Raw genomic sequence first — 25,715 nt, forward strand, 5'->3', positions numbered from 1 at the left:
GAGCTCAACCCTTGGCCACATCCCAATCAACCAGACAGGGCTATCTAACCAGAGATACCAGTAACTGTTTTCTTTTTAATCATCTTTACATCTTGACTGGTTTCATTTTTGATTCCTGTACTTTGAAGGTTTGGAGGTTTATTTTGAGGATTGCAACAAAAATGTAAATACACAGATCAAAATTCAAAATAAAATTAATTATCAAAATGTTACCATATACTACCTTGAGATACATTCCTTGCAGATATTTGAAGGAATATAACAAAATACAATAAAATTTATGAAAACTATACATATACAAGGAATCTGTAAAAGAAAACAAATTGTCCAAATAAAAATAATAGTGAGAACATGAGATGTAAAGAATCCTTGAAAGTGACTTTGTAGGTTGCAGAATCAGTTCAGAATTCTGGTGAGTAAGTTATCATTTCAGGAACTTAATGGTTGTAGGATAATAACTGTTCCTGAACTTGGTGGTGTGGGATCTAAGACTCCTGTACTTCCTGCACAAAGGTGGTAGTGAGGACAGAGCATGGCCTGGATGGTGTGGATTTTTGATGATAGATACTGCTTTCTTGTGCCAGCACTCCATGTAAGTGTGCTCAATGGTGCAGTCATAAAATGGTTGGTTGGCATCCATCTGTTCCGAAGGACAATGGATGATGATCATCATCATATTCACAAGCCTGGGCAGAATGTATGCAGATACTGAGATATCCAGTCATCAAGATCCCTCTCTTGGCTTCACCAGTATAGTCCAAAGGAGAGCTTATGAAACAATACGTTTGAGACCAGCTTGGCTACAGCAGCTGCCAGAAGGATATTCAATGACATCCAGCTGCCTTAGGGGCTCCACTCCGGATTTGCTGTCTGTGTTTAGTCCATAGACTCCATCTCTCCCGAGGTTGCCCTCAAGGCAGTGGGGCTATTTACCCATAGCTGGGGATCTGGTTCACGAGCACCAGGGCATGACCACACACTAGTGAGCCTGCGTGCTATGTGTACAGGGGCCAGAACTCCTCCCCATCTTCTATAGTTCAGCCTGAGTCTGAAAGGAGTTCAGTTTCTGTGTGTCACCTGAAGGAGCCACTACATTGGGGCTTGCTGTTGGAGAGACTATGTACTGGCAGGGAGAGACTTACACATTCCATTCTCCTTTTTGCAAGACTGCTAGCCAATGGTGGAAGTTGAAAGTGAGAGCGACAAGCACTACCCACTACACTACCACACTAGACGTGTCACATCAACCATTTGACACACCATTGACAATCCATATAGTCAACATTTCCACCAAGAGCCTGATTCTTTATAGATCATGACAGATTTTCTGCCATGGTTTCTAATTTCCACCGTTTACAATCATTGATTTTGTTTTTTGTTTAGGAGTTATTGGCCCAATAAGACCATTACTGACCAAGACAATTACTTCAGTTAGAACTCCATAGATTTAAAAACAGAAATTGCTGGAATAATCAGGACAGGCTACATCTGCATGAAGACGAAAAGTTAATATTTCACGCTGATGGCCCTTTTTGTTAAAACATTGGTTTAATCCCCACTAACATCTCGGGCTCCAAGGTATATAACTAATGCAGCTTGAAGCTTGGTTAATCCTTCTACAACATCCAAACATGCTTTTGATGAACCAACTGGAACTGAATTTATAACTTCTTAAAGCATTGAAAATCAGAAGTGGACCAGTGCCAGTTAATTATACAAAGGACAAAGAATTTGAGGTTTTCAGTTTATAAAACAAATACAAAAAATTGTGTGAGATTTAAACATGATGGTGGCCAAGAAACTTACAGCATTAGCTTAACAGTCCAGAACACGTATTACAGGTACCGTAGGGTATGGTACTTTAATGGTAAGAAAATATCTCAGAGGCTAAATGCAAATAATTTATAAAACGCATATGAACGATAAAGGGTAGAATCAAGCACTATCTGAAGTGTTGGGTTCATTTGTCATAGTCCTATATACCCTAAGGATTTTTTGTGCATATTCATTCAGGAGATGCAGACATTACAGAATTCCAGTTTCTTTCACTACCAATTAGCTGAAGAATCTTTTAATTGGATTGATGGGTATGCAGGCCAGAGCAGTAAGGATGGTACATTTCTTTCCTGAAGGATATCACATCAAATGGATATGCGAACAATTTCGTGGATAGAGGCAAAAAAAAACTGGAGAAACATCTCAGATCCATGTCACCGCATTTAGGTAATGGTATGGAGATCAAGCTGTCGGTCCAGTAATTTGACCATTCCGTTACCTTGAGGGAAGAGGGACAATGATATGTTAGACAGGGCATCAGCTTTGTCCCTCTACCCAGGAGAAATTCGGCATTGCAACCATTTGACAACGGCGATCCAGGGTTCCTGTCGGCATCACCACAGGTTGCAGATTACAATCTCTGGCAGTGCATCCGTAAGGGGAAATACACCAACCGAGAGAAACCCAAGAGAAGAAATTTCCAATGCCACGGAAGAAAACCACACGCGCACCAGACTCCGCCGAGGCGAGTCTACACCTGCGCAAATCGGACGAAGCAGCTCGGACATTCATTGGTCAAGAGGGCGGATATTTCTTGAGCATGCGCGTTGCTTGTAAACGGTGTGGCGTTGCCATGGAGAAGGCGGCAGTGTCTGGGACAGGAGCAGCGGCGTAACTGCAGGTTTTCTCGTATTTAAAATAAACAACAGCCGAGCAGGCGGGAGACTAGTGTTGGGGTGAACGTTACGAGTGGATCCAGAGTCGGGAACCTGGTCTGTTTGATGCGGCAGTGGTGAAGGCGCCGGGCCGGATGCTTCAGTGCCGGCCCTCTCCTGAAAGAAACGAAGTGTGAAGTTATTTACGCAAGTAAAGTGAGTTATTGCCGTGTGCAAAAGTACGGGGAGGCATAGGTACTTTTTAAAAAAAAACTTGCTGGCAACAACATCATAGGCACATCGGTTCTGACTCACACAGAATAGAAGTTATACATAAAAAAATACAATTAAAGAAACAGACTTAAGAAATAAGACATTGGTGCCAAAATAGACGACAGACAGAAGCGAGTTCGTGGTGGTCCGAGGTGTTCCATTGTTGAAGTAGGATTGGGATTGTGAAGGTCGGTTCAAGAACCTGATTGTCACACGGAAGTGGCCGTTCCTGAACTCTTCTGTATCTCCTGCGCCATGGTAACACCGAGAAGAAGGTATGGATTGGATAGAGGGGTCCTTGATGATAGATACTGCCTTCTTGAGATAGCGTCTCCTGTAAATGTTTTCAATGATGCTTGGCCAGCAACCATCATTCTCATCTGGAGCTGGTGTTCGACATTAGACAAAATAAATACTAATAATTTGACAGAAGGGGGCGATCAAAATAAAAGGTCAGTTGATAGTTAAATTGACAGAATTGCTGTTAAACACCGGCTCGAGAAGCAGAACAGTATTTTCTTGGTAGCACCTGACTTTAATTCCAGGGCACTCTGACAAAGACAAGGAATGGAAGAGGGGTGTGTCTTAATTTTCTTGGGCATCAGGATGTTTCTGAGGGAAGAGTGAGCAGCAAGAAGATGGATCGATTGCACCTCAACAAAGCTGTGAATTGTGTCGTTATAAGGAGGTTAATTATGACGAGGTATACACTAACGTGGTTGGGGACGGAAAAGCAAAAATAGTTGAAATGGAATGGAAGACTGTGTGTGCAGGCAAAATTAAAACTATCCTAATATTAAAAAGCAAACTCTATAAGGTAGCTTTTATTTAATGCATATCACTGACCATTTAATAAGAAGTAAGAACTAAGACCCTGGTGTGGTTGGATTCACATATAAATAACTTCAAATGTAGTTTTTCAGCATATCAAATACTTGGGGCTCAAAAAGAAGAAATACAGGGGAAAGAAAGGATACAAGGTGATATTTCATGGGTTACTCACAAAACTTCTAGATATACCTCATCTGAACTACTATTGCTGCAATTTATAGCCTGTATTTCCACCTTAAACAACGTACTTTTAAAATGTCTTAACGAACTAGCAGTTTTACGATATCCTGAAGGACAAGGAGTGGAGTGGACCTCCAATCTCAGGATGCAGGTATGGCACCTTTAAGCAGACAAATAGCTGGAAGAGAGGAAGGAAGGGACGACTTCAAGCCAGACCAAAATGGCACAATGTAAAACTTCCTCTACTCAGTTGGCAAATGTACAGTCTCTGGAGAACAAGATAGAGGATGTAAGGGCAAGATTGCTGTATCAGCCATCATTCTCTTTCAGAGACGAGGCTAGCTTCAAAAAGACCAGATATGGCAGTCAGGGTCAAGGACTTCTCAATCTACTGGATGGACCAGACTGCATATTGAAAGAAAACAAGAGGCGTGGGCTCTGTGAATCATGATAAACTGTTCATGGTTCTTGGATGTAATGGCATTGTTGCACTCTTGGGTTCCCGTGATCTTAATCTCGTGATTAAGTGCCATCAGTTATACTTACCGAGAGAGTTCTCCTCCGTGATCCTGACCGCAGTTTGCATACTCCCAAAGGCTGATGTTCAGCAAGCATATTGAGTGACATGATTAGCAAAAAAAAAAAAACAGCCTAACCCAAATCCTTTCAAGACATTACCAGGAACTTCGATCTCTGCTCAGTTATAATCAACGTATCACTTGCAGAACCAGGGATCCTAACACACTTAACCACTGCTACACTAACATAAAGAATACTTACCATTCCCTGGATCACATTTTGGGAAATCTGATCACCTGCCATTTCTCCTCTTACCTCCACACAGGCAGAGGCTAAAGAACAAGGTTCTAGAAGTAAGGACAATGAAGAGGTAGTCACAGGAGGCATAGGACCACTTTGAGTCAGTGGAGTGAGTTGTGTTTGAGGACTCATCAGGGGATCTGAATGAGTATGCCATGGTTGTCACAAACTTTTGTAAAGTAAGTCATGTCCCCACAAAATCATTGAGCTTCTCCAAACCAAATCCCTGGATGAAAAAAAAAGGTACCCATGTACTTCAAGCAGGCTTCAATTGTACTGTGCCCAAGAAAAACATGGTAACCTGCCTCAATAACCATTATCCAGGAGTACTAACATCCACTGTGATGCAGTGCTTTGAAAGGTTGGTGGTGAAGCACATCAACTCCACTCTGAGAAGCAACTTGGATCCTCTACAATTTCCTACCATCACAACAGGTCAACAGCAAATGCCATTTAATTGGCAGTTCACTCAACCCCAGAACATCAGGATGCTCTTCATTGACTATAACTCACTATTCAGTGCTATCATCCCTGTCAAAACTCATCAATAAGTTCTAAGACCTAGGTCTTTATACCTCCTTTTACAACTGGACCCTTGATTTCCTTACTTGCAGACAACGGTCAGTTTGGATTGGCAGTAACTTCTTCTCCACAATCACTATCAGCTCAGGTGCACCACAAGGCTGTGTGCTTAGTCCCATGCTCTACTCACTTTATATTTGTGACTGAGGTTAAGCACAGCTCCAATGCCATGTTTAAGTTTTCTGACAACACTACTGTTGCTGGCTGAATCAAAGGTGCTGATAAATCAGCATATAGAAGGAAGATTGAAAATCTGGCTAAGTGGTGCCACAACAACAACATCTCACTAAATGTCAGCAAAAGGAGGAAACTGGAAGTCCATGAGCCAGTCCTCATCAAAGGACCAGAGATGGAGAGGGTCGGCAACTTTAAATTATTTGGTACTTAAGTATCATTAAAATGAAAGCATGGCAGTGCCTCTGCTTTCTTAGAAGTTTGCAAAGATTCAGCATGTCATCTAAAACTTTAAAAAACTTCTATAGATGCACAGTGGAAAGTATATTGACTGGTTGCATCACAGCCTGGTATAGAAACACCAATGGCCTTGAACATATAGGCCGGCAAAATGTAGTAGATACGGCAGAGTCAATCGTGGGTAAAGCTCTCCTCACCATTAAGCACATCTGCAAGGAATACTGTCACAGGAAAGTAACATACATCGTTAGGTACCCCCCCCCCCATCCAGGTATGCTCTCTTACCGCTACTGCCATCAGTAAGGAGGTGCAGGAGCCTCATGCCTCACACAGCCAGTTTCGGGAACAGCTATTACCCACTCAACCATCAGGCTCTTGAACTAGAGGGAATTACTACTCAACTTCACTTGCTCCAACACTGAAGTGTTCCCACAAACTATGGACTCACTTACAAGGACGCTTCATCTCATTTATTTGTTTGTTTACTTGTTTATTTATTTTTTTGTTTTGTATTTGCACAGTTTGCTGTATTGTGCACATTTATTGTGTGTTTTTTCATTGGGATTCTATTGCATTTCTTCGTAATTACTGTGAATGTCCTCAAAAAATGAATCTCCAGGTAGTATACAGTGGCATGTAGGTGCTTTGAGAATGAATTTACTTTGAATGTTTTTTTTTCTCATCCTGAATATCAATCCTAAATGTGTTTTTTTTAAACTTACAAAAATCTTAAAGGGTAAATACAAATAATGTTGACTAATTATTTACCAAAACAGAGTAAATAAAATAAAATTAATGGATATTTCAAAAATGAATAATGATACAGGAGTCTTAGCTGTTGACCTCATTGAACACACTCTGTTGAAAGAACTGAGCAGCGTCAGTGGGAGAAAAGTACTTGTTGACATTGAGTCAAACCCTACACTGGGGCTGAGAGTAGAGAGGTGAAATGGCCAGCATAAAGACGAGGAGAGTGGTGAGAGAGAACTCTGATGTAATTGGTGAACTGTAAAATGTCAGGCAGGTAATGCCTGGTAGGGGAAATAAATTGGTGTGGAGTTGGAAGACTGTGGTGTATGAGTGATAAAACAGGGCAGACAAAGAAAATAACAATAGTTGGATCAAGATGAAGGGAGCAGAGTATGAAGATGAGAGACAATTGCTAGAAGGAGATACTTGGCAGCACCTTAATTGAATTCTGAGTCATTGAGTTTCTCCAACTCCTGTTTTGCTGAAGTAGTATCTGTTGGGATGGATGGTGAACTTTGCATGGATTGTCCCAGGGGCTATGGTTGCTAGTTCAGAGAGCAACCACAATTGGGGAATAGTAAGATAGTGGGTAATGCTATACTTGGAAAGATAGATACTCTTAGCTTGTGAATGGAGTCCTGCAGTTGCTGGAGGTAAGGGCATCTTCTTGGATTTAGAAAGGAACTACAGATCCACAAAGAAGCAAACAGCATGGCTAATATCAAATGGTATAAAGTGCAGTGAGGGTAGGCATGCCCAGGCATTAGCCTTGAAGAAGATGGCAGAGTTTGTCATCAAAATCTCAGTTATAATTGATACCCGTACCTGGCTGAAAGCCTGAGAGAGTTTATTCATAACTAGCTTCTAGTTTCCTGTCTTATGTTTTCTTCCCTTGTTTCTGTTTTCATCCATAGCTGTGGATGAGTGTGTCCCCACAAAAACTTTCAGTGTTGTCCCCACAGAAGCCCTGGATGAACAATGAAATCCGGAACCTGCTGAAAGCCAGATCAGAGGCATTCAATTCTGGAGATCCAGAATGCTACAATAGGTGCATGTATGATCTCCAGAAAGCCATCTCTCAGGTGAAATGGAGATTCTGGACTAGACTGGCGTCAACAAGGGATGCTCAACAATCGTGACAGGGTCTGAATGCCATAACTTCCGACAAAGCTAAATCTTGTGACATAAGGGGCAGCAGAGTTTTGCTTCCAGATGAGCTTAATGCCTTCTATGCTAACGTTGACCACTAGGAACTATTGTGCATCCCCAGGTTTCCTGATGATCCTTTGGTGTCAGTATCTGAAGATGACATGTGGGCTGCCTTCAAGAGAGTGAATCTAGGGAAAGCATCCAGTCTGGATGGAGTACCTGATGGCGTACTGAAGACCTGTGTTGAGCAACTGTCTGGTGTACTCATGGATAACTTTAACCTCTCGCTCCGGCTGTGTGTTGTATCCACCTGCTTCAAGCAGGCTTCAATTGTACTGGTGCCCAAGAAGAGTGTGGTAACCTGTCTAAATGGTTATCACCTAATGGCATGTGTATCCACAGTGATAAAGTGTTTTGAGAGGCTGCTGTTGAAGCATATCAGCTATTGGCTGAATGGCGACTTGGATGCGCTCTAATTCGTCTACTGAAGCAACAGGTTCACAGCATATGCTGTCTTGTTGGCTCCTCATACAAGTCTGGAACATCTGCACAGCAAAGATGCATACATCAGGATGCTCCTTATCAATATCAGCTCAGCATTGAATTCCATCATCCCCTCAAAACTAATCAGTAAATTCCAAGACCTGGGCCTCAATACCCCCTTGTGCAAATGGATCCTGGATTTCCTCACTTGTAGACACCAGTCAGTTCAGAATGGCAAAAACATCTCCTCCACAATCTCCATTAGCACAAGACCACCACTAGAATGTATACTTAGTCCTGTCCTCTACTCGCTTTACACCTATGACAGTGTGGCTAAGTACAACTCCAACACCGTATACAAGTTTGCTGATGACACCACTGTTTTAGGCTGTACTAAAGGGGGTGATGAATCAACGTACAGGAGGGAGATTGAAAACTTGGCTGAGTGGTGTAATTACTACAACCTCTCACTCAATGTCAATAAAACCAAGGAACTGATTGTAGATTTCAGGAGACCCAGTAAATTTCAGAGGGTCAGTGGTGGAGAGGGTCAGTACCTTTAAATTCCTGGGTGTCACTATCTCAGAGGACTGTTCCTGGACTCATGGTGTAAATACTATTGCAAAGAAAGCACAACAGTGCCTCTACTTGCTCAGGAGTCTGTAGAGGTTTGGCATGTCATCGAAAACCTTGGCAAACTTCTATGTATGGTGGAAAGTGTGCTGAATGGCTGCATTGCAGCCTATTGTGGGAACAGCAAGGCCTTTGAGTGTAAAATCCTACAGAGGATTTGGCCCAATACATCACAGGTAAAACTCTCCCAACTATTGAGCACATCTACACGAAACACTGCTGTAGAAAAGCTGCATCCATCATCAAAGATCCTCACTACCCAGGCCATGCTGTTTTCTCACTACTGCCATTAGGTAGAAGGTACAGGTGCCTCAGGACTTGCACCAGGAGGTTCAAGGACAGTTACTACCCCACAACCATCAAGCTCTTAAACAAAAGAAGATAGCTGCTATCATTTAAGGACTTGGTTAGATTGTTATTTCATACTTGCTATTTATTGCTATTTATTTATATCTACATTTGCACAGTTTGTTTACAGCTTATAGTTCCTGATGTTTATAGTTACTATTTTATAGATTTGCTAAGTATGCCCACAGAAAAAGAATCTTGGTTGTATGTGTATGTATTCCGATAATTAATTTTACTTTGAACAATGGAATTACACTGGCTATTTTTCAGTCTTCAGATACACTGCTGGAATTCACTGAGCTCTGAGAAATTTCAATCGATCGATTCACTATCCCTGCTGACCATTCTGGTGTAGACTATTGGGTCCAGCAACTTGTCTGCATTTAGCCACATGAGATTTTGACTATTTTATTCCTTGTGATTTGGATTTGTACAAATTCCTCTTTGCTGAAGTTCGCCCATATTTTATCTTTAAGTGAGATCCCCTCTCATTCTTCTAAACTCAGTGAATATAATCCTGAGTGCATATTTATCATTAACAAGAATGCCTTATTGTATCTTTCCCTTTCTTAATCTTTTACCATTTAGATAATTATCATCCTTCCTGTTAACACGAATATAAATGAAAATCTTCATATTTATCCACATTATACTGCAACAGCCATTTATTGAATAGTGGTATGCCTAACAGTATAGTTATTCAAGCTTGTCAACTTCCACCACTATTTTCTCCCTCAGCATTCTCTCTCCAGCCAACCTAATTTTAATTCATGTTCTACCATCCATCCTAATGCAACAGCTCTCTCCTTCCCCAGTATTGTTCTAGTCCCCCATGAATCCAAACTCTACCCATTTAATACCCTGATCTATTTGATCCTAAACCATTTTACTCAGACAGAAATTCAATTTTCACAAAGAAAGTTATCCAGAGATTATGACCAACTGGTTTGAATTACTAATTTAGAGCAGGGGCTCCCAACCTGTGTGGATATAAATACCACAGGCCTAGATGTGCCCAAGCATCATTCCTGAAGAAGATGGCAGAGTTGGTAATCAAAACATCAGTTATAATTGATAACTGTGCCTGGCTGGAAGCCCAAGAAGGATTTATTCGCCATATACTCCTTGAAAGCACTAGATTCATTTTTAATAGGCTAGTTAGTTTAACATCTATTTTGACAAAATGAAAAGTCAATAATCAAAGAACAAAGTAACTAATCATTTAGGATAGTTGAATATAATCAAATTTAATCAATGTGGTTTTATTAAAGGTAAATCTTGTTTGATAAGTTTGCTAGAATTCTTTGAGGGTATGACAGGGGCAGTTGATAGAGGGGAACTGGAGATGTAGTATATTAGATTTCTGAAAGGTAGTTGACAAGGTGCCATGTCAGAAATGTATAAATTAAGAACCCATGGTAGTGGAGGAAGAAAACTGAAAACCGGCTGTTACATAGAAAACAGAGGGGTGAAGCTAGTGTACACTAGAGTTTGTTTTGGGCTCTCCAAAGTTTATTGTTTGCATTAATTGCCAGGAGAAAAGAATTTAATAAAAGTTTTCAAGTTTGCCGATAATCCGAAAATAAATGGAAGGGCATATTGTGATAAGGACATTGTTATTCTGCAGTGGGTTACAGGTTAAATCATTAGGCAAAATCTTGGCACATACTGTATATTGTTTCAGCCCCTTATCTAAGAAAGGAAATGGTAGCAATGGAGGCAGTCCAAAGGAAATTCACCAAGCTAATTCTTGCAATGATAGGGTTGTCCTGTCAAGAGAGGTTGGACAGTTCTTGTCAGTATTCTTTGGTGCTTAGAACTTATAAGATACTAACAGAACTTGACACTGTGAATGTCCAGATGTTTTCACTAAGGAACAAGGGAATTTCAATAGGTTCAATTTAATGTCAGAGAAATGTATACAATTCTAGCGTAGTGTTCTAATATACATCCTGAAATTCTTTTTCGTCACAAACATCCACAAAACAGAGGAGTGCCGCAAAAAATGAATGACAGAATGAATAAAGCCCTCCCCAGCTCCCCCCTCCCACACATAAGCAGCAGCAAGGCAATAACCCCCCACCACCACCACCAGCAAAAAAACATCAGTGCCCTCCACCGAGCACTCAAGTATGCAGCAAAGCATCAATAAAGACACAGACTTGCAGTACCCAAAGACTACTCGTTCACCTGGTAATTCGACATAGCACAGACTCTCTCTCTCTCCCAAATAAGGGAAAAAGAAGTGTCCCCATTTCACAGCGAGAAGGGAGACATAACAAAAACAACTCACTAATTTATGATTTTAAAAGTCTGTTGCGTTGCTTTTTCCGAGCTCTGTGCCCAAAAACCTCAGGTCCCTGGGCACACAGTCACTGCTTATGATCTTCCATCTCCCACAACACACCAGTTTTCTGCGGTGGCACCAGCCTCGAATCTTCTCGCCTCCACAGCCACGAAAATCTGGCACCCTGAAGGCGCGTTAGTCTTCTAGGCTGCATTCTTGGCCTATCGAAAATCGACCAGTTGTGACGCCCTGAGAGCGGGTCCCATTCCCGCAAAGAACCAAAGTCAGTGTGTAACAAATTAAAGGGCTAGTCATTTGAAACCGAAGTGCACAGAAATGTCATCTGTGAGGTCAGTGAATCCCTGGAATTTTCTGCCCCAGCTGTTGATGGAGGCCAGATCATTAAATATATTTTAAAGGTAGAGACCGATAAATATTACATAGATTAAGGAACTAATGGCTTTGGGGAACCAGCATAGAAGAGGAGTCAATATTATATAAAATGGTGGGGAGGGCTTGAAGGACCTGCAAGCATATTCATGCTCTTAGGTTGTGAGAGATTATATAAGTTTGAGAGTGATGTAAAAATTAAATCTAAGACAAACTTGATTGAAATCTATAGACTTGAATTTAATGGTAATACAAAGATGTGACAGATACATTGGTATAGGTCAGTTGGTAGATAAGCACCAACAGGTATTTAAATATATTTTATTGTTCCATTGGGGAAATAAGTAACTCCAAGAGAAAAGTAATCTATCAGTAGCTAACTAAAGCAGTTAAGGAGGTCCAAAAATTGAAAGAAAAGGTTTATAAGTTTGCAAAAGGTAGACTGGAAGAATTTTAGAAACTAGCAAAAGATGACTTAAAAAGTTGACAGACAAGAAAAGACTACAGTAATTAATAAACCAGAAATATAAAAATAGAACTTGTCCATAAAAAGGGAAAATTGGTCTCTTACAATTTGTAAGGATAAATATCTGGGTATTAGGAATGTCAGCAATTACCCTGTATCTGTTTTCACAGTAGAAGGTGCTAAAAGCATAATAAAAACAGAGGGTACCCAGAGGTCAAAGGAGTCTGAAGATCTTAACAATTCGAGGCAAAGGGCTGCTAAATCCCTTGCACGTGGTGGCAGGTATTCTGCACTTCTAAAGAAATACAGTGCCTGTAAAAAGTATTCACCCCCTTGGAAGTCTTCATGTTTTATTGCTTTACAACATTGAATCACAGTGAATTCAATTTGGCTTTTTTGACACTGATCATCAGAAGAAGACTTTCCTTTCAAAGTGAAAACTGATCTCTGCAAAGTGATCTAAATTAATTACAGATGTAAAACACAATTGATTGCATAAGTATTCGCCCCCTTTAATATGATACACCAAATCATCACTGGTGCAGCCAATTGGTTTTAAAGATCACATAATTAGTTAGAAGGAGTGTGTGCAGTCAAGGTGTTTCAATTGGTTGTAGTAAAAATACACCTATATCTGGAAGGTCTAACTGCTGATGTGTCAGTATCCTGGCAATAACTACATAAAGACAAAGTAACTCCATGAAAAGGTTATTGAAAAGCACAAGTCAGGAAATGGATACAAGAAAATTTCTAAGACACTGTATATCCCTTGGAGTACAGTTAAGTCAATCATTAAGAAATGGAAAGGATGTGGCACAGCTGTAGATCTGCCTAGAGCAGGCAGTTTTCACAGTAGAAGGTCCTCAAAAATGGAGTGACCATGCAAGAAGGGAACTAGTGAGGGAGGCCACTAAGACCTATGACAACTCTGGAGGAGTTACAAGCTTCAGTGGCTGAGATAGGAGAGACTGCGCACACAACAGTTGTTGCCTGGGTGCTTCACCATTCGCAGCTTTATGGGAGAAAGCCACCGTTGAAAAAAGTACATATGAAATCTCGGCTAGAGTCTGCCAGAAGGTATGTGGGAGACTCTGAAGTCAGCTGGAAGAAGGTTGTTATAGTCTAATAAAACACAAATTGAACTTTTTGGCCATCAGACTAAACATTGCGTATCATCAAAAACACACCATCCCTACCGTGAAGCATGGTGGTGGCTGCATCATGCTGTGGGGATGCTTCACTGCAGAAGGTCCTGGAAGGCTTGTGGAGGTAGAGTGTAAAATAAATGCAGTGAAATCCTGGGGGGAAACCTGATGCAGTGTGCAAGAGAACTGCAACTTGGGAGACAATGACCCCAAGCATAAAGTCAAAGCTGACAGGAATGGCTTAAAAACAACAAAGTTAATGTGTTGGATTGGCCAAGTCAGTGTCCAAACCCCAATCCAATTGAAAATTTGTGGCTGGACTTCAAAAGGGCTGTTTGGTCGCTCAGGATCCCCATGCAATCTGACAAGGTTTGAGCAGTTTTGTAAAGAAGAATGGGGAACAGTGTCCAGATGTGCAAAGCTGATGAGACCTATCCACACACTCAAGGCTGAAACTGCTGCCAAAAATGCATCTACTAAATACCAACTTGAAAGGGGTGAGTACTTTTGGAATCAATTATTTTGTGTTTTATATTTGTAGAGATCTCTTTTCACTTTGCCACAAAATAGTCTTTTTCTGTTGATCAGTGCCAAAAAAGCCAAATTAAATCCACTGTGATTCAATGTTATAAAACAATAGAACATGAAGACTTTCAAAGGGGGTGTACACTTTTTATAGGTACTGTAGCTCAAGGGGTACCAGATCTATTAGTTGTCTTCTGTCTAGATTTTACAAAGGGCTCCATAGCTTGGAAGACAGTAAACAGTAAAAAAGAAAGGAAAATATGAAACATGCTGGTTGTGAAGTTTTTGGCAAGCAGACCCGAGGTATCCCCGGGTTATGTATGAGCCTGAAGGATTTAGGTGAGGGGGTACGGAGGTCTTGGAGGGTTAGGAAACTCCCAGATCAGTTGACCTATGTAGCGCCTGAGGGCTACATTTGGCTACATTTACATCTACTGTTTGGGGAGCAATGTCACTGTTTGTGCCTGGGTTAGGGTTTGTGTTGGCAGGAAAGGTTGGCAACTTATTTAGTAGTCATGAGGACATGACTAAATTTGGTGGGGGGGAGAGTGTAAGGGGGTTTCTTTTTTTAGGTAGCCCCCTGGTAAGCCTCAGGCTCACTCAGCTCGCTTCTATCTAGGGGAAGCAGCCTTCGGCCCCACCAAGCTGGGTAGTCAGCTTGTGTGGATGCTGTGTGATATCCCCACCCCGCCAAATAACAGACAGTACTCCATATGCAATTAAATGATTACACTTTATAGAGCTTACTAGAACTAAGTGACTAATAACGATACAGTATATATGAAGGAAAAGAAAATAAAGAAAAGGCGCCAAAACTTATCAAAGTCCAAACCACTTCATGCACAGCTGTTGGAGCTCAATTAACAAAGTCTTCTGGCCACCATTCGATCCCCTCAGACCTCCTCGACTTGTAGCTCAGGATCACCGGAAGTGATCAACCAAACACCCCAAGCATGTCTGCCTTCATCTCCTCTCCTCACCAAAAATCCTGGCCTCGGACCCCCGCTCGGGGTCCGTTCCGTTGCCCAGCTTACAGCATCACGTCCTCTCTCTCTCACCACCTCGTGCCGACTCCCCAAATGCCCACCAACAAGAGCTTACAGACCCAGAAGAGAGAATAACATCTATCCCAATTGGTTAACAAATGAATACAATTCTCGTTATCAGTAATTTTAACCCAAACAAGCTGTGAGAGAAAGCACTTATCATAACAAAGAAGCATTCCTACTTTTAACAAAACAAAGAAGCCATTTTGATTAACATACGCAGTAACAAAAAAAACCCTTACACCAAGAAGAAACCCCCTTACACATGAAAAACTAAAACTTCAAAAATCGAAATATCAGCAGTTCAAAAGTATTCATTCCCCTTTGCTAGATACTTAGTTGAACCACCTCTTGCAGCTATTACAGCCAGTATTCTTTTTGGATACGTCTCCAAAAAGATAGCACCTGAGTACAACACTCCTTTAGTCGACATCTCGATAGATTATGAAGTCATATATTTCACTACTTTTAAGTCTTTCACTTTTTTTTAACTTGGATGTGAATCTGGAACTGTTGGAGCCTGTCATTTGTTGTTTGGGTGTTCCAGCACTCTGCAGTCTCTGAGAGGATTCCTGGAACCTTGTGGCAGGCAGGCTGTGAACTGATGTTCAACTTCATCTCATTAATTAAATCTTTCATTGTTCACCAATTAAAGCAATCAGGGTGATTGAAACATCTAGGTGAATGCAGAAACGAGGAGATTGTTTTGGTGTTTCAGTACTCTGTGGTCTCTGCGAGGATGCTGGGGTTGAACTCCGAACTCCGAACTCCAACCGACACCCTGAGCTGTAATAGCATTGCGTTAACCGCTATGCTTCCATGGCACCCTATGATACCTCTGGACCAAACACTTGGATTGCCTCACGTCTCCCACACTCCATATCAATTTAATACCATCCAGAGTTCTACTGCTTACATCTCTACCTGCACTTAGTCATATTCACTTATTATCCCAAAGATCTTTAATCTATATTTGTTGCAGTTAAGCAAATTTGAATTTAAAATTCTCAAATGTGTTTTATTTTTAATCCTTGAATAGGCTCCCTGCACATAATTCTACAATGCTCGGAAGTATATTCATTTCCCAATCTCATGCATTTTCCTGATTTAATTTCTACCAAAACTGGCAGATTCATCTTTATCTGGAATTACTTTTCTAAGCTACATTTTTATTTAAAATTCTCTTTCACCTTTGGCCAAGATGTTGTTCATCAGCTGAAATATATCTTTATGACATGTCAAGTTAATAATGACATGGAGTATCTTGAGATGTTTTCCTGTGTCACATGGGATAGCTGGAGATAAGTTATCACTAACCTTGATATTAGTACATGGAATACTTGCTAAGCTTTCAGAATTATTTTGTATACAATCATTCCTAAAAGGAAATGGATTAATGTAATGGTTAAAAATTATGAATTGTTTTGATATATGTAATAGTACAAGTATCATTACATTTTGATACTTGTGTTGAGGTTGGTAACCAAAGGACAAATGTTTAAGATAATGGCTAAAAAAAACTGCTTTCCTCCTTGCAGTTTTTTCACAGCATGCTAAAGACTGTAAACTGGGCATTTGATTGTTTGATGACTAAAAAGAGCTATAGAGTAGGGATGATAGAGTGGGAGTAAGAGAACTCTAAAGAGCTGGCACAGATGCAGCATGCCTTCAAAGACCTCCAGTGCTCTATGGTTTTATAAAACTGTCTTCAAGTGTATACTGGTTTGACAAAGGACATTGAAAACAGGAAAGAATATTTTCAACATTTCAGCTTGATAAGTAGTGAGAAACCCATTAGATATTCAGTGTGTCACTGCCTGGCACTATGGAATAATGGAAATAACAAACATAAATTCTATTACATCAGTGGCAGTTCATAAAGGATGATCAAAATACTTTTAACACAGCTAATTTTTTTTTTTGTTTGGGCATTAATGTGTGTGTCCCTTTAGAGTCATGGAGAAGTACAGCACAGAAACAGGCCCTTTGACTCATCTAGTCCATGCCAAAACCATTTAAACTGCTTACTTCCTCTGACCTTCACTTGGACCATTGCCCTCCATATCCCTACCATTCAAACTTCTTTTAAACATTGAAATCAAGCTCACATGCACAACTTGTGCTGGGAGTTTGTTCCACACACTCATGACCCTCTGAGTAATAAGTTTACCCCCATGTTCCCTTTAAACTTCTCACCTTTTCACCCTTAACCCATTATCTCTAGTTGTAATTCCACCCAACCTCAGTAGAAAAAGCCTGCTTGCATTTACCCTGTCTATGTCCCTCATCATTTTGTATACCTCTATCAAATCTCCTCTCAACTTCTACATTCTAAAGAATACAATCCTAACCTACTCAAACTTTCTTAACTCAGGTCCTCCAGGTTCGACAACGTCCTTGTAAAATTTCGCTGTACTCTTCTAAATTGTGTTTCCTTCCTCAACTTTTTCAAATGCATATTATCTTCATATCATAAACTTTATACAGTTTGATGCTAGTGCCTGATTTTAAATCTTCATTAATTTCTAGAAATTAATTCACAATTTATGATGCTTGTATTACTTTGTAACTTTATTTTTACAACTGTTTTTAATTTTGTAATGCTTTCAGACACTGAGCTAACTTCAGAAATGTGATAACAAATGGCTGGTTGTTGTACTCCTCCAACTGTAATCATGAATGTTATGATTTTTGTTCAGACTCTTGTGCCAAGCTTGATTTGTAATAAAACCACAATAAATGTACATTCCTTTGTTTCCTAAATACTGTTATTACAAAAAGCCTAATGGCCCATTGTTCCCCATCTATATTTGTCCCAACATTAAGTGAAATTAACTCATTTACATATAACTGAAGATCACTTTTGTGAGGCCGAGATAAATTAATTGTTGAATGCATCTTAAAATTAGGCATTCCTTTCCACCCAGCCCACTCTCTACACCATTAATAGAAACACATGTCTGGAAGATTAACAAGCATTTTGTGGTGTAGTACCCTTGTTCCTCACTATTTAGAATAATCTATGTACATTCTATGAGAGTAATATTTAGCTGTTCCAAGCTTTAGAAGTCTGGCATATGCAAGCAATGCCTGAATTCTACAAAAGCAATATCTGGGCATTGCCCTTGATGTTTAAAGTCATTGCACAGTTTCGGGTGCTAAAATTAATTGTAGGATCCCACGTCTTCCTGGAAAAAAATTGGATCCCTAGACCAGTAGACAACAATTGCCTAGTATTAAAGACCATTCATTACACTGAACTCCTTGATTTGCATTTCATGAATGGCTGAACACATCTATGCTTGGCCCAGTTGTCAGTTGTCAGTTGTCAGATATTTGGGTTCAAGTTTTGAAAAATTTTTCTGTTCAAACAAAAAAAAATTAACAAGGGAGTGGCAAAAAGTTTACACTTGTGTGGTACTTGATTGTATATATTGTATATGATGTGATGCAGTATCGAATGAAGATAAAGACACTTATGTTTTGCTTTTACAGCAGAATGACAGAGGAACACTTGTGACTATATTCTTGAAACCTGTTACAAGTATGCATTAAGGAAATGCTAAACAACCGTACATCCAAGGACTACTTTCATTTCTGAGATAAATAACAGAAGGCTTTTAAAGCACTCTTGGAGTTGTACAGTTTTTGAAACTGTGAATCAAGCAGATGAAGGAATATTTTACATGAGCCTTAAGTACTGAACTATATAGATTTTTTCCACAAAATATGAATCGATACACAACTCTGAAGCAGTTAGGAGATGGCACATATGGCTGTGTGCTTATGGGAAAGAGTAATGAATCTGGAGAATTGGTGGCAATTAAAAGGTATGTGTGCTTTTTCCACAAAAATTGTTATCTACATTTACATGTTACAATTATATTCATGGAGAATACATACAGATGAGAAATTTAAATTTATAATTTTGTAAATTGCTTTGACATGAAATTTTCAGAATGAAGAACCAGAAATAAAGCTTTAGTTAAAGTGAGTCATGTGGCTTAGCAGAAGTGCACGCCACCCTGTTATATAAAGCCACAAATGAGATGCTGCTTACTTACAATTGTAACCGTTTCATATTTGAGAGACTTCTATTATTTGAATAGCTCAGAGAAACAGGTTTTGATTTTCTTTGGAATAACACAGTACTGGAGAAACTCAGAAGGTCAGGAAGTATTTATAGAGGCAAAGGAACAGTCAATATTTTGAGCCTTCATCAGGACTGGAAAGAAAGAGGGCAGAAGCCAGAATAAAATGAGTGAGGAGAAGAGAAGGAGCAGGTGGCAGGTGATAAGTGAACCCAGGTAGAGGGGGAAAGTAGATAGGGAGGGAAGGGTAATGGAAATAATAGGAGAAACTAGGAAATGATGAGTTATGATAAATGATGAGGCAAAGAGTTAAATAAGATGAAATCTGATAGGAGAGGGCAGTGGACCACAGAATAAAGTGAAAGAGGTGCAATACCAGAGGGAGAAAGTGTGTGTGATGGGCTGGATAAGGGGAAACAGTGGATGAATGGGGGTGAGGGAGGGGGGATTGGAGAGGAGTGGTTACTTGGAAGTTGATGCTGTCAAGTTAGAGTCTACCAAGGCAGAATATGAGGTGTTGTTCCTCTAGTCTGCATCTAGCCTCAATTTGACGGCAGAGGAGGCATTAACAGAATAAGAAATGAAATTAAAATGGCTGACCACTGGAAAATTCTGGCTTCTCTTTGAGCAACGTACTTTCAGAAATAAGTTGATATTGGTCAATGTTGTTCAAGGTGCAGTTTGCCCCTGGTAGTTTCCAGAAATTCACCCAGGAAAATGATAGAAGAAGGAACATCAATTTTTCATGTGAGTTGTACTGAGAAAGATGACACCCAGAAGCTAATATTTTAACACAGAAATTTGTCCCCAAATACAAGGAATATGGAATAAAATTCACTCCTGTGGAACTTCTGTGAGCACAAATTGTGAAAGAAACAACAAACTTTCTCTATTTTTGTTTTCAACTGTCATTTTTTTTGGGGAGTACACAGATAATGTATCAGCCTGTTTAGTCTGGTAGGTTCCATTTAGTGTCCAACAGTTTTTTTTTCTTCAAGAGTTTTCCATATTATTTAATCTCAGCAAATCTAAAACAGGGCCTGCAAGTTTAAGATCCAGTAGTAAATCTAAATAACCACTGTTACTTTGTTGCAAGTAATGTCATTAAACAAACAACCTACTTGGTATGCATTAAAAGCATATGTCTCCATTTAAATTGAAAGCTAGAAGGTGAATTGCATCTGTAGTGGCCTGTATCTCCAGATGAGCTGCTGGCCACTTAAGAGGTCAGTTTCCAAATCTCTTAAAGTGCCCCCACCCCCGCAATGAGCACCACCAGCTGTGGCACCCATCATTACTGTTGAGAAGAAACCATCCAGCAGAAATCCATCTCTGATAATAAATTTACTTTATTAATGAAGTGCATACATGTCACCAAATACAACCCTGAGATTCATTTTCTTGTGGGCATACTTTAAAAATCCATAATAGAATAATAACCATAGTAGGATCATGAAAGACTATGTCAACTTTGGCATTCAACCAATGTGCAAAAGACAACAAACTACAAATAAAAATAAGAAAGAAAGAATAATAAATAAAAAAGCAATAACCGTTGAAAACATGGGGTGAAGAGTCCTTGTAAGTGAGTTCATAGTTTGTGGGAACGGTTCAGTGTTGGGTTGAGTGAAGTTATCTCCCTTTTGCTCAAGAGCCCGATAGTTGAAGACTAATAACTGTTCCTGAACCTGTTGGTGTGAATCCTGAGGCCATTGTACTACCTTCCCCTTTGTGGCAGCGAGAAGAGAACATGTCCTGGGCAGTGTGGGTTCCTGATGCTGCTATCCTGCAACAGTGTTTTGTACAAATGCACTCAGTTGTGGGGAAGGCTTTACTCATGATGGACTGGGCATATCCACTACTTTTTGTAGGATTTTTCATTTGAGGGCATTGGTGTTTCAATGCCAGGCTGTGATGCAGCCAGTCAATATACTCTCTTCCATGCATCTATAGAAGTTTGAAAAACAAACAAGGGAAAATCTGCAGATGCTGGAAATCTAAGCAACACACACAAAATGCTGGAGGAACTCAGCAGGCCAGGCAGCATTTATGGAAAAAAGTACAGTCAATGTTTCAGGCTGAAACCCTTTGGCTGGACTGGAGGAAAAAGGCTGAGGAGCAGATTTAAAAGGTGGGGGAGCAGAGAGAGAGAAATACTAGGCAAGAGGTGAAACTTGGTGGGGGGGAGGGATGAAGTAAACAGCTGGGAAGTTGATTGGTGAAATAGACAGAAGGCCCTGGAAGAAAGAAAAGTGGGGAAGGAACACCAGAGGGAAGCGATGGGCAGACAATGAGATAAGGTGAGGGAGGAAAAAGGGGGTGGGAGAAGGGGGAGGCGGTGGGAGTCATTAACCAGAAGGTTGAGAAATTGATGTTCATGCTAATCAGGTTGGAGGCTACCCAATCAGAACATAAGGTGTTGTTCCTCCAACTTGAGTGTGGCCTCATCATGACAGTGGAGGAGGCCATGGATGGACATATCACACTGGGAAGTGGAATTGTTCTGCCAGACGGAGCATAAATGCTCGACGAAGCAGGACATATCGGATTTGGAATGGGAAGAGCATTTATGCTCCGTCAGCCAGAACAAGCGGGATCTCCCAGTGGCCACCTATTTTAATTTCACTTCCCATTCCCATTCAATATGTCCATCCATGGCCTCTTCCACTGTCGTGATGAGGCCACACTTAGATTGGAGGAACAACACCTTGTATTCCATTTGAGGAGCCTCCAACCTGATAGCATGAACATCGATTTCTCAAACTTCTAGTAATGCCTCCTCCCCTCCTTCATCATTCCCCATCCCCTTTTCCTTTTCTCATCTTACCTCCTTGCCCACCCATCGCCTCCCTCTGGTGCTCCAACCCCCTTTTTCTTTCTTCCAGGGCCTTCTGTCTCTTTCATCAATCAACTTCCCAGTTCTTTACTTCATTTCACCCCTCCAAGTTTCAGCTATCACCTGCCATTTCTCTCCCTCTCCCCCCACCTTTTAAATCTGCACAGCTTTTTTCCTTGAGTCCTGCTGAAGGGTTTCAGCCTGAAACATCTACTGTACTTGCTATAATTGAGTAAGAGGTTGTTCTTATAGCACCACTCAGCCAGATATTCAATATTCACCTTATATGCTGATCGGTCACCACCTTTGATTTGGCGTACAACAGTGGTGTTGTCAGCCAACTTAAAAATGGCATTGGAACTGTGCTCAGTACAAGGAGGTATAGAGGTCAAGGTCTTGAATCTTTTTTATTAGCTTGGAAGGGTGATGGGATTGAATGACAAGTTGTAGTCAATAAAGAGCACCTTTGCTGTCTAGATGTTTCAGGGTTGAGTGAAGTGCCAATGAGATGGCATCTGCTGTGCTCCGGTAGAAAAATTGGAGTCGATCCAAGTAACTTCTCAGGCCGGAGTTGAATGTTTTATCACCAACCTCTCAAAACACTTTATCACTATGGATGTTAGTTCTACTGGACAATAGTCATTAAGGAAGGCTACCAGGTTCTTCTTGGGTACCAATATAATTGAAGCCTACTTGAAGCAAGTGGATACCTCAAACTGCTGACACAAGAGATGAAAGACCTTAGTGAACACTCTATCTAGTTGATCAGCACAGGTCTTTAGTATTTGGCCAGGAACCCCATCTGGGCCACCTTCCTGAAGACTACTCAGACATTGGCCTCAGAGACTGATCATCAGGGGCTGTGGGAGTTTGTAATGATGGCTCCTCCAATGTTTTGACAGTCAAAACGGGGATAGAAGGCATTGAGTTCCTCTGGAAGCAAAGTCCTGATGTTGCATGGTTTGCATTATGAATATATGGTATTTACACAGTGGCTACCTTATTAGGTACATCTGTACACCTGCTTGTTAATGCAAATATATAATCAACTAATCATGTGGAAGCAACTCAATGCATTAAAACGTGCAGATATGGTGGTTCAGTTGTTGTTCAGCCCTAAGATCAGAATGGGGAAGAAATATGTTCTAAGTGACTCTGACCATGAAATGATTGTTGGTGTCAGATGGAGTGGTTTGAGTATCTCAGAAATTTCTGATCTCCTGGGATTTTCAAAAACAACAATCTGAGATTTGCAGAGAATGGTGTGAGAAACAAGAAGTATCCAGTGAGCAGCAATTTTTTGGGCAAAAATGCCTTATTAGTGAGAGAGGTGGATGGAGAGTGGCCAGACTCATTCAAGCTAATAGGTAGACAACACTAACTCAGATGACCATGCATTACAATGGTGATGTACTGAAGAGCATCTCTGACTGCACAGCACATCAAACCTTGAAGTGGATGGGCTATGACAACAGGAAACCACAAGCATGCACTCAGTGGCCACTTCATTAGATACAGGAGGTACCTAATAAAGTGGCCACTAAGTGTAATTGCAGACTGCATGAAAGGAGAGCAAAATATGCTCTGATCGATTCCTCTTAACAACTAAATCTGATGGAAGCTTCAGCTGTATATGAAAGTTCACAGATGCTAAATATGTTTCAGTAAATTTCAAGAACATTTATATTTTTGATACATGCATTAATCAGCTTGTCTAATATAGTGAGAGAATTCTGTACTCATCCAGTCTACATTAAGAGATTACTAGACAGGTATATGGAGGAATTTAAGGTGGAGGGTTATATGGGGGGGGGGCAGGGTTTAAGGGTTGGCACAACATTGTGGGCCGAATGGCCTGTACTGTGCTGTATTGTTCTTTGTACATTAAGAGTATTAGGTTATCTTGACGTATGCTATGCTTAATTTTCTCATTACCTTTTAAGAATATATTTAGTACCTAATACCTAGGCTTCATTTGAGCTCTTTGTTTCAGTGCATATGTTTAATTGTGCAGGATGAAGAGGAAATTCTATTCCTGGGATGAATGTATGAATCTCAGAGAAGTTAAGGTACAGCAAATAATTGTTCACCCCTCGTAATGATTCTGTCTCCATTAAGAAGTACGTGTGATTCCTTCAGGGACTGAAACACATTCCTTCTCTTTCCTCCTCCCAACCCCATCCCCACAGTCAAACACTGATGAAGTGGATTGCTAGTTTATTGCATAAGTTCAGATACCATGGGTAGCAAATTCTGTAGGAATTGAAACAAGTACTGTATGCTGCACTTCCTCTCTGTATAGTATGTTCTTGTGTTAGTAAGCAGGCCAGAGCTGTAAGTTGTATTCCAGATATAATCTCACCAAGGCCATGTATATTTGGGGCAAGATATCTCTACTATTGTACTTAAATACTCTTGTAATAGAGGACAAGATGCTGGTTACCTTCCAAGCTGTTTGCTAAACATATTTGTTAACTTTCTATAAATTGAGTGCATGGGTACTTGACTCTGAACACTAACATTTTACAGCAACACATAAAACGCCAGAGGGATTCAATGGGTACGTATCTCCACAGGGACATAGACAATTTTTTGTTTTGGGTCAAAATTCTAGCATCTGCAGCCTCTTGAGTCACTAACAAGTCTGTCAACCTTTCGATGAACTTTGCTTTTAAACATACTCTAATTTTTGTATCTTTTTTAAACCAAAGGGTGTAATTTTACATTTTTTTCTTTATTATATTTCACGTGCTTCCTTCACATAGTTCACACTGCTGTCTAACTTTATATCATTATATACTTGGATAATTAAATAAAAGCAAAAGAAAGATTAACTTTGTCAAGGATTTTGAGTATGACCAGTTTCTTTAAGAGTGCAAAGAGAAACAGCAGGATGGAGCTTAACATTTAGTGGGGATTGGGAAATGGAACAAGAGACTGCCAAAGAGCTGAAGGCAGGAGAACTGGCATTGACAACCGGGGAATCAGGAATTGCAGATTTGACGAATCTGTGGGGGAGGTAGACTTGAGATGGGGGGATTTTAAAGTGTTTTTTTCTGTGTCAAGGCAAGGCAGCAATTTAATAACTTTTGTAGTCCTCCCAATTCAACACTACTAGACGAAGAGTGTGCAAACAGATGTTATGCATTTGAATTTCTAGGCATTGCTTATTTAGGTGAAATATTCTTTTACCTACATAACAAATAATTATCTTTTTAATGAAATCATTTATCCCAAAAAGCTCAAACAGCATCCATGAACAAAGAAAAAGTTAACTTAATGGGGTTTTTGTTATAGAAATACATTCTGCATGTTTGCAGCATTCTATTTTTTAAAATCCTTATTCAATGTTTTCTTCCTTCTCTGCAACATTCCTAGGACAGGATTTCTTTCCCAAGCATTGTAACTTTGTCTATTGAATTTGTTTCCTTTTCTCCTTCTTCCCCCTTCTTGAAGAAATTGATCAGTTTTGTTTTAATGGGAGTTATTCTGGGCATTTATTGATATTTGATTATGGATTTGGATCACTGTTCCCTCTAAGCTGTGTTGGTGCGTGACCATGCAGTAACTAACATGCTCCCATGCACGTAGCATTTGTTGCTGCACAGCTAGAAATGGATGCAGCCAGAAGTTTATGAAACACAAAAGATTTTCTTTGTTGTGCTGTATTTCATTATACCCTTAAATTACTAAATAAAATCAAAAGTAAATGATTATTCAATTTTCATTCTAAATTTTGTCCCCCAATCCCCACTACAACAGTGTTGCTTGTTGTTAATTCGTACTAATATTTGAGCTTCCCAGCACAGTTTGGCC

At 40.2% G+C, this 25,715-nt stretch overlaps 1 protein-coding gene across 7 annotated transcripts in view; it reads left to right on the forward strand.

Annotated features, from left to right (window-relative positions):
* Positions 1 to 2,602: 2,602 nt before the first annotated feature.
* Positions 2,603 to 25,715, forward strand: part of mak (male germ cell-associated kinase) — a 97,368-nt gene continuing 74,255 nt past the window's right edge. The window contains exons 1-4 of one of the 7 annotated variants that reach the window (XM_059945605.1): positions 2,605 to 2,867; positions 7,771 to 9,171; positions 18,468 to 18,802; positions 23,914 to 23,968. In XM_059945605.1, the coding sequence (XP_059801588.1) occupies positions 18,702 to 18,802; positions 23,914 to 23,968 (156 nt within the window). In that variant the 5' untranslated portion in view covers positions 2,605 to 2,867; positions 7,771 to 9,171; positions 18,468 to 18,701. Of the gene's footprint in view, positions 3,200 to 7,770; positions 9,172 to 9,297; positions 13,899 to 18,467; positions 18,803 to 23,913; positions 23,969 to 25,715 lie in introns of those variants that run through there. The other 6 variants (XR_009507116.1, XM_059945601.1, XM_059945602.1 and 3 more) reach the window with 6 other exon arrangements.

The sequence above is a fragment of the Hypanus sabinus genome, chromosome 20 (genome assembly GCF_030144855.1).
Source record: "Hypanus sabinus isolate sHypSab1 chromosome 20, sHypSab1.hap1, whole genome shotgun sequence".
In the NCBI taxonomy this organism is placed as follows: domain Eukaryota; kingdom Metazoa; phylum Chordata; class Chondrichthyes; order Myliobatiformes; family Dasyatidae; genus Hypanus; species Hypanus sabinus.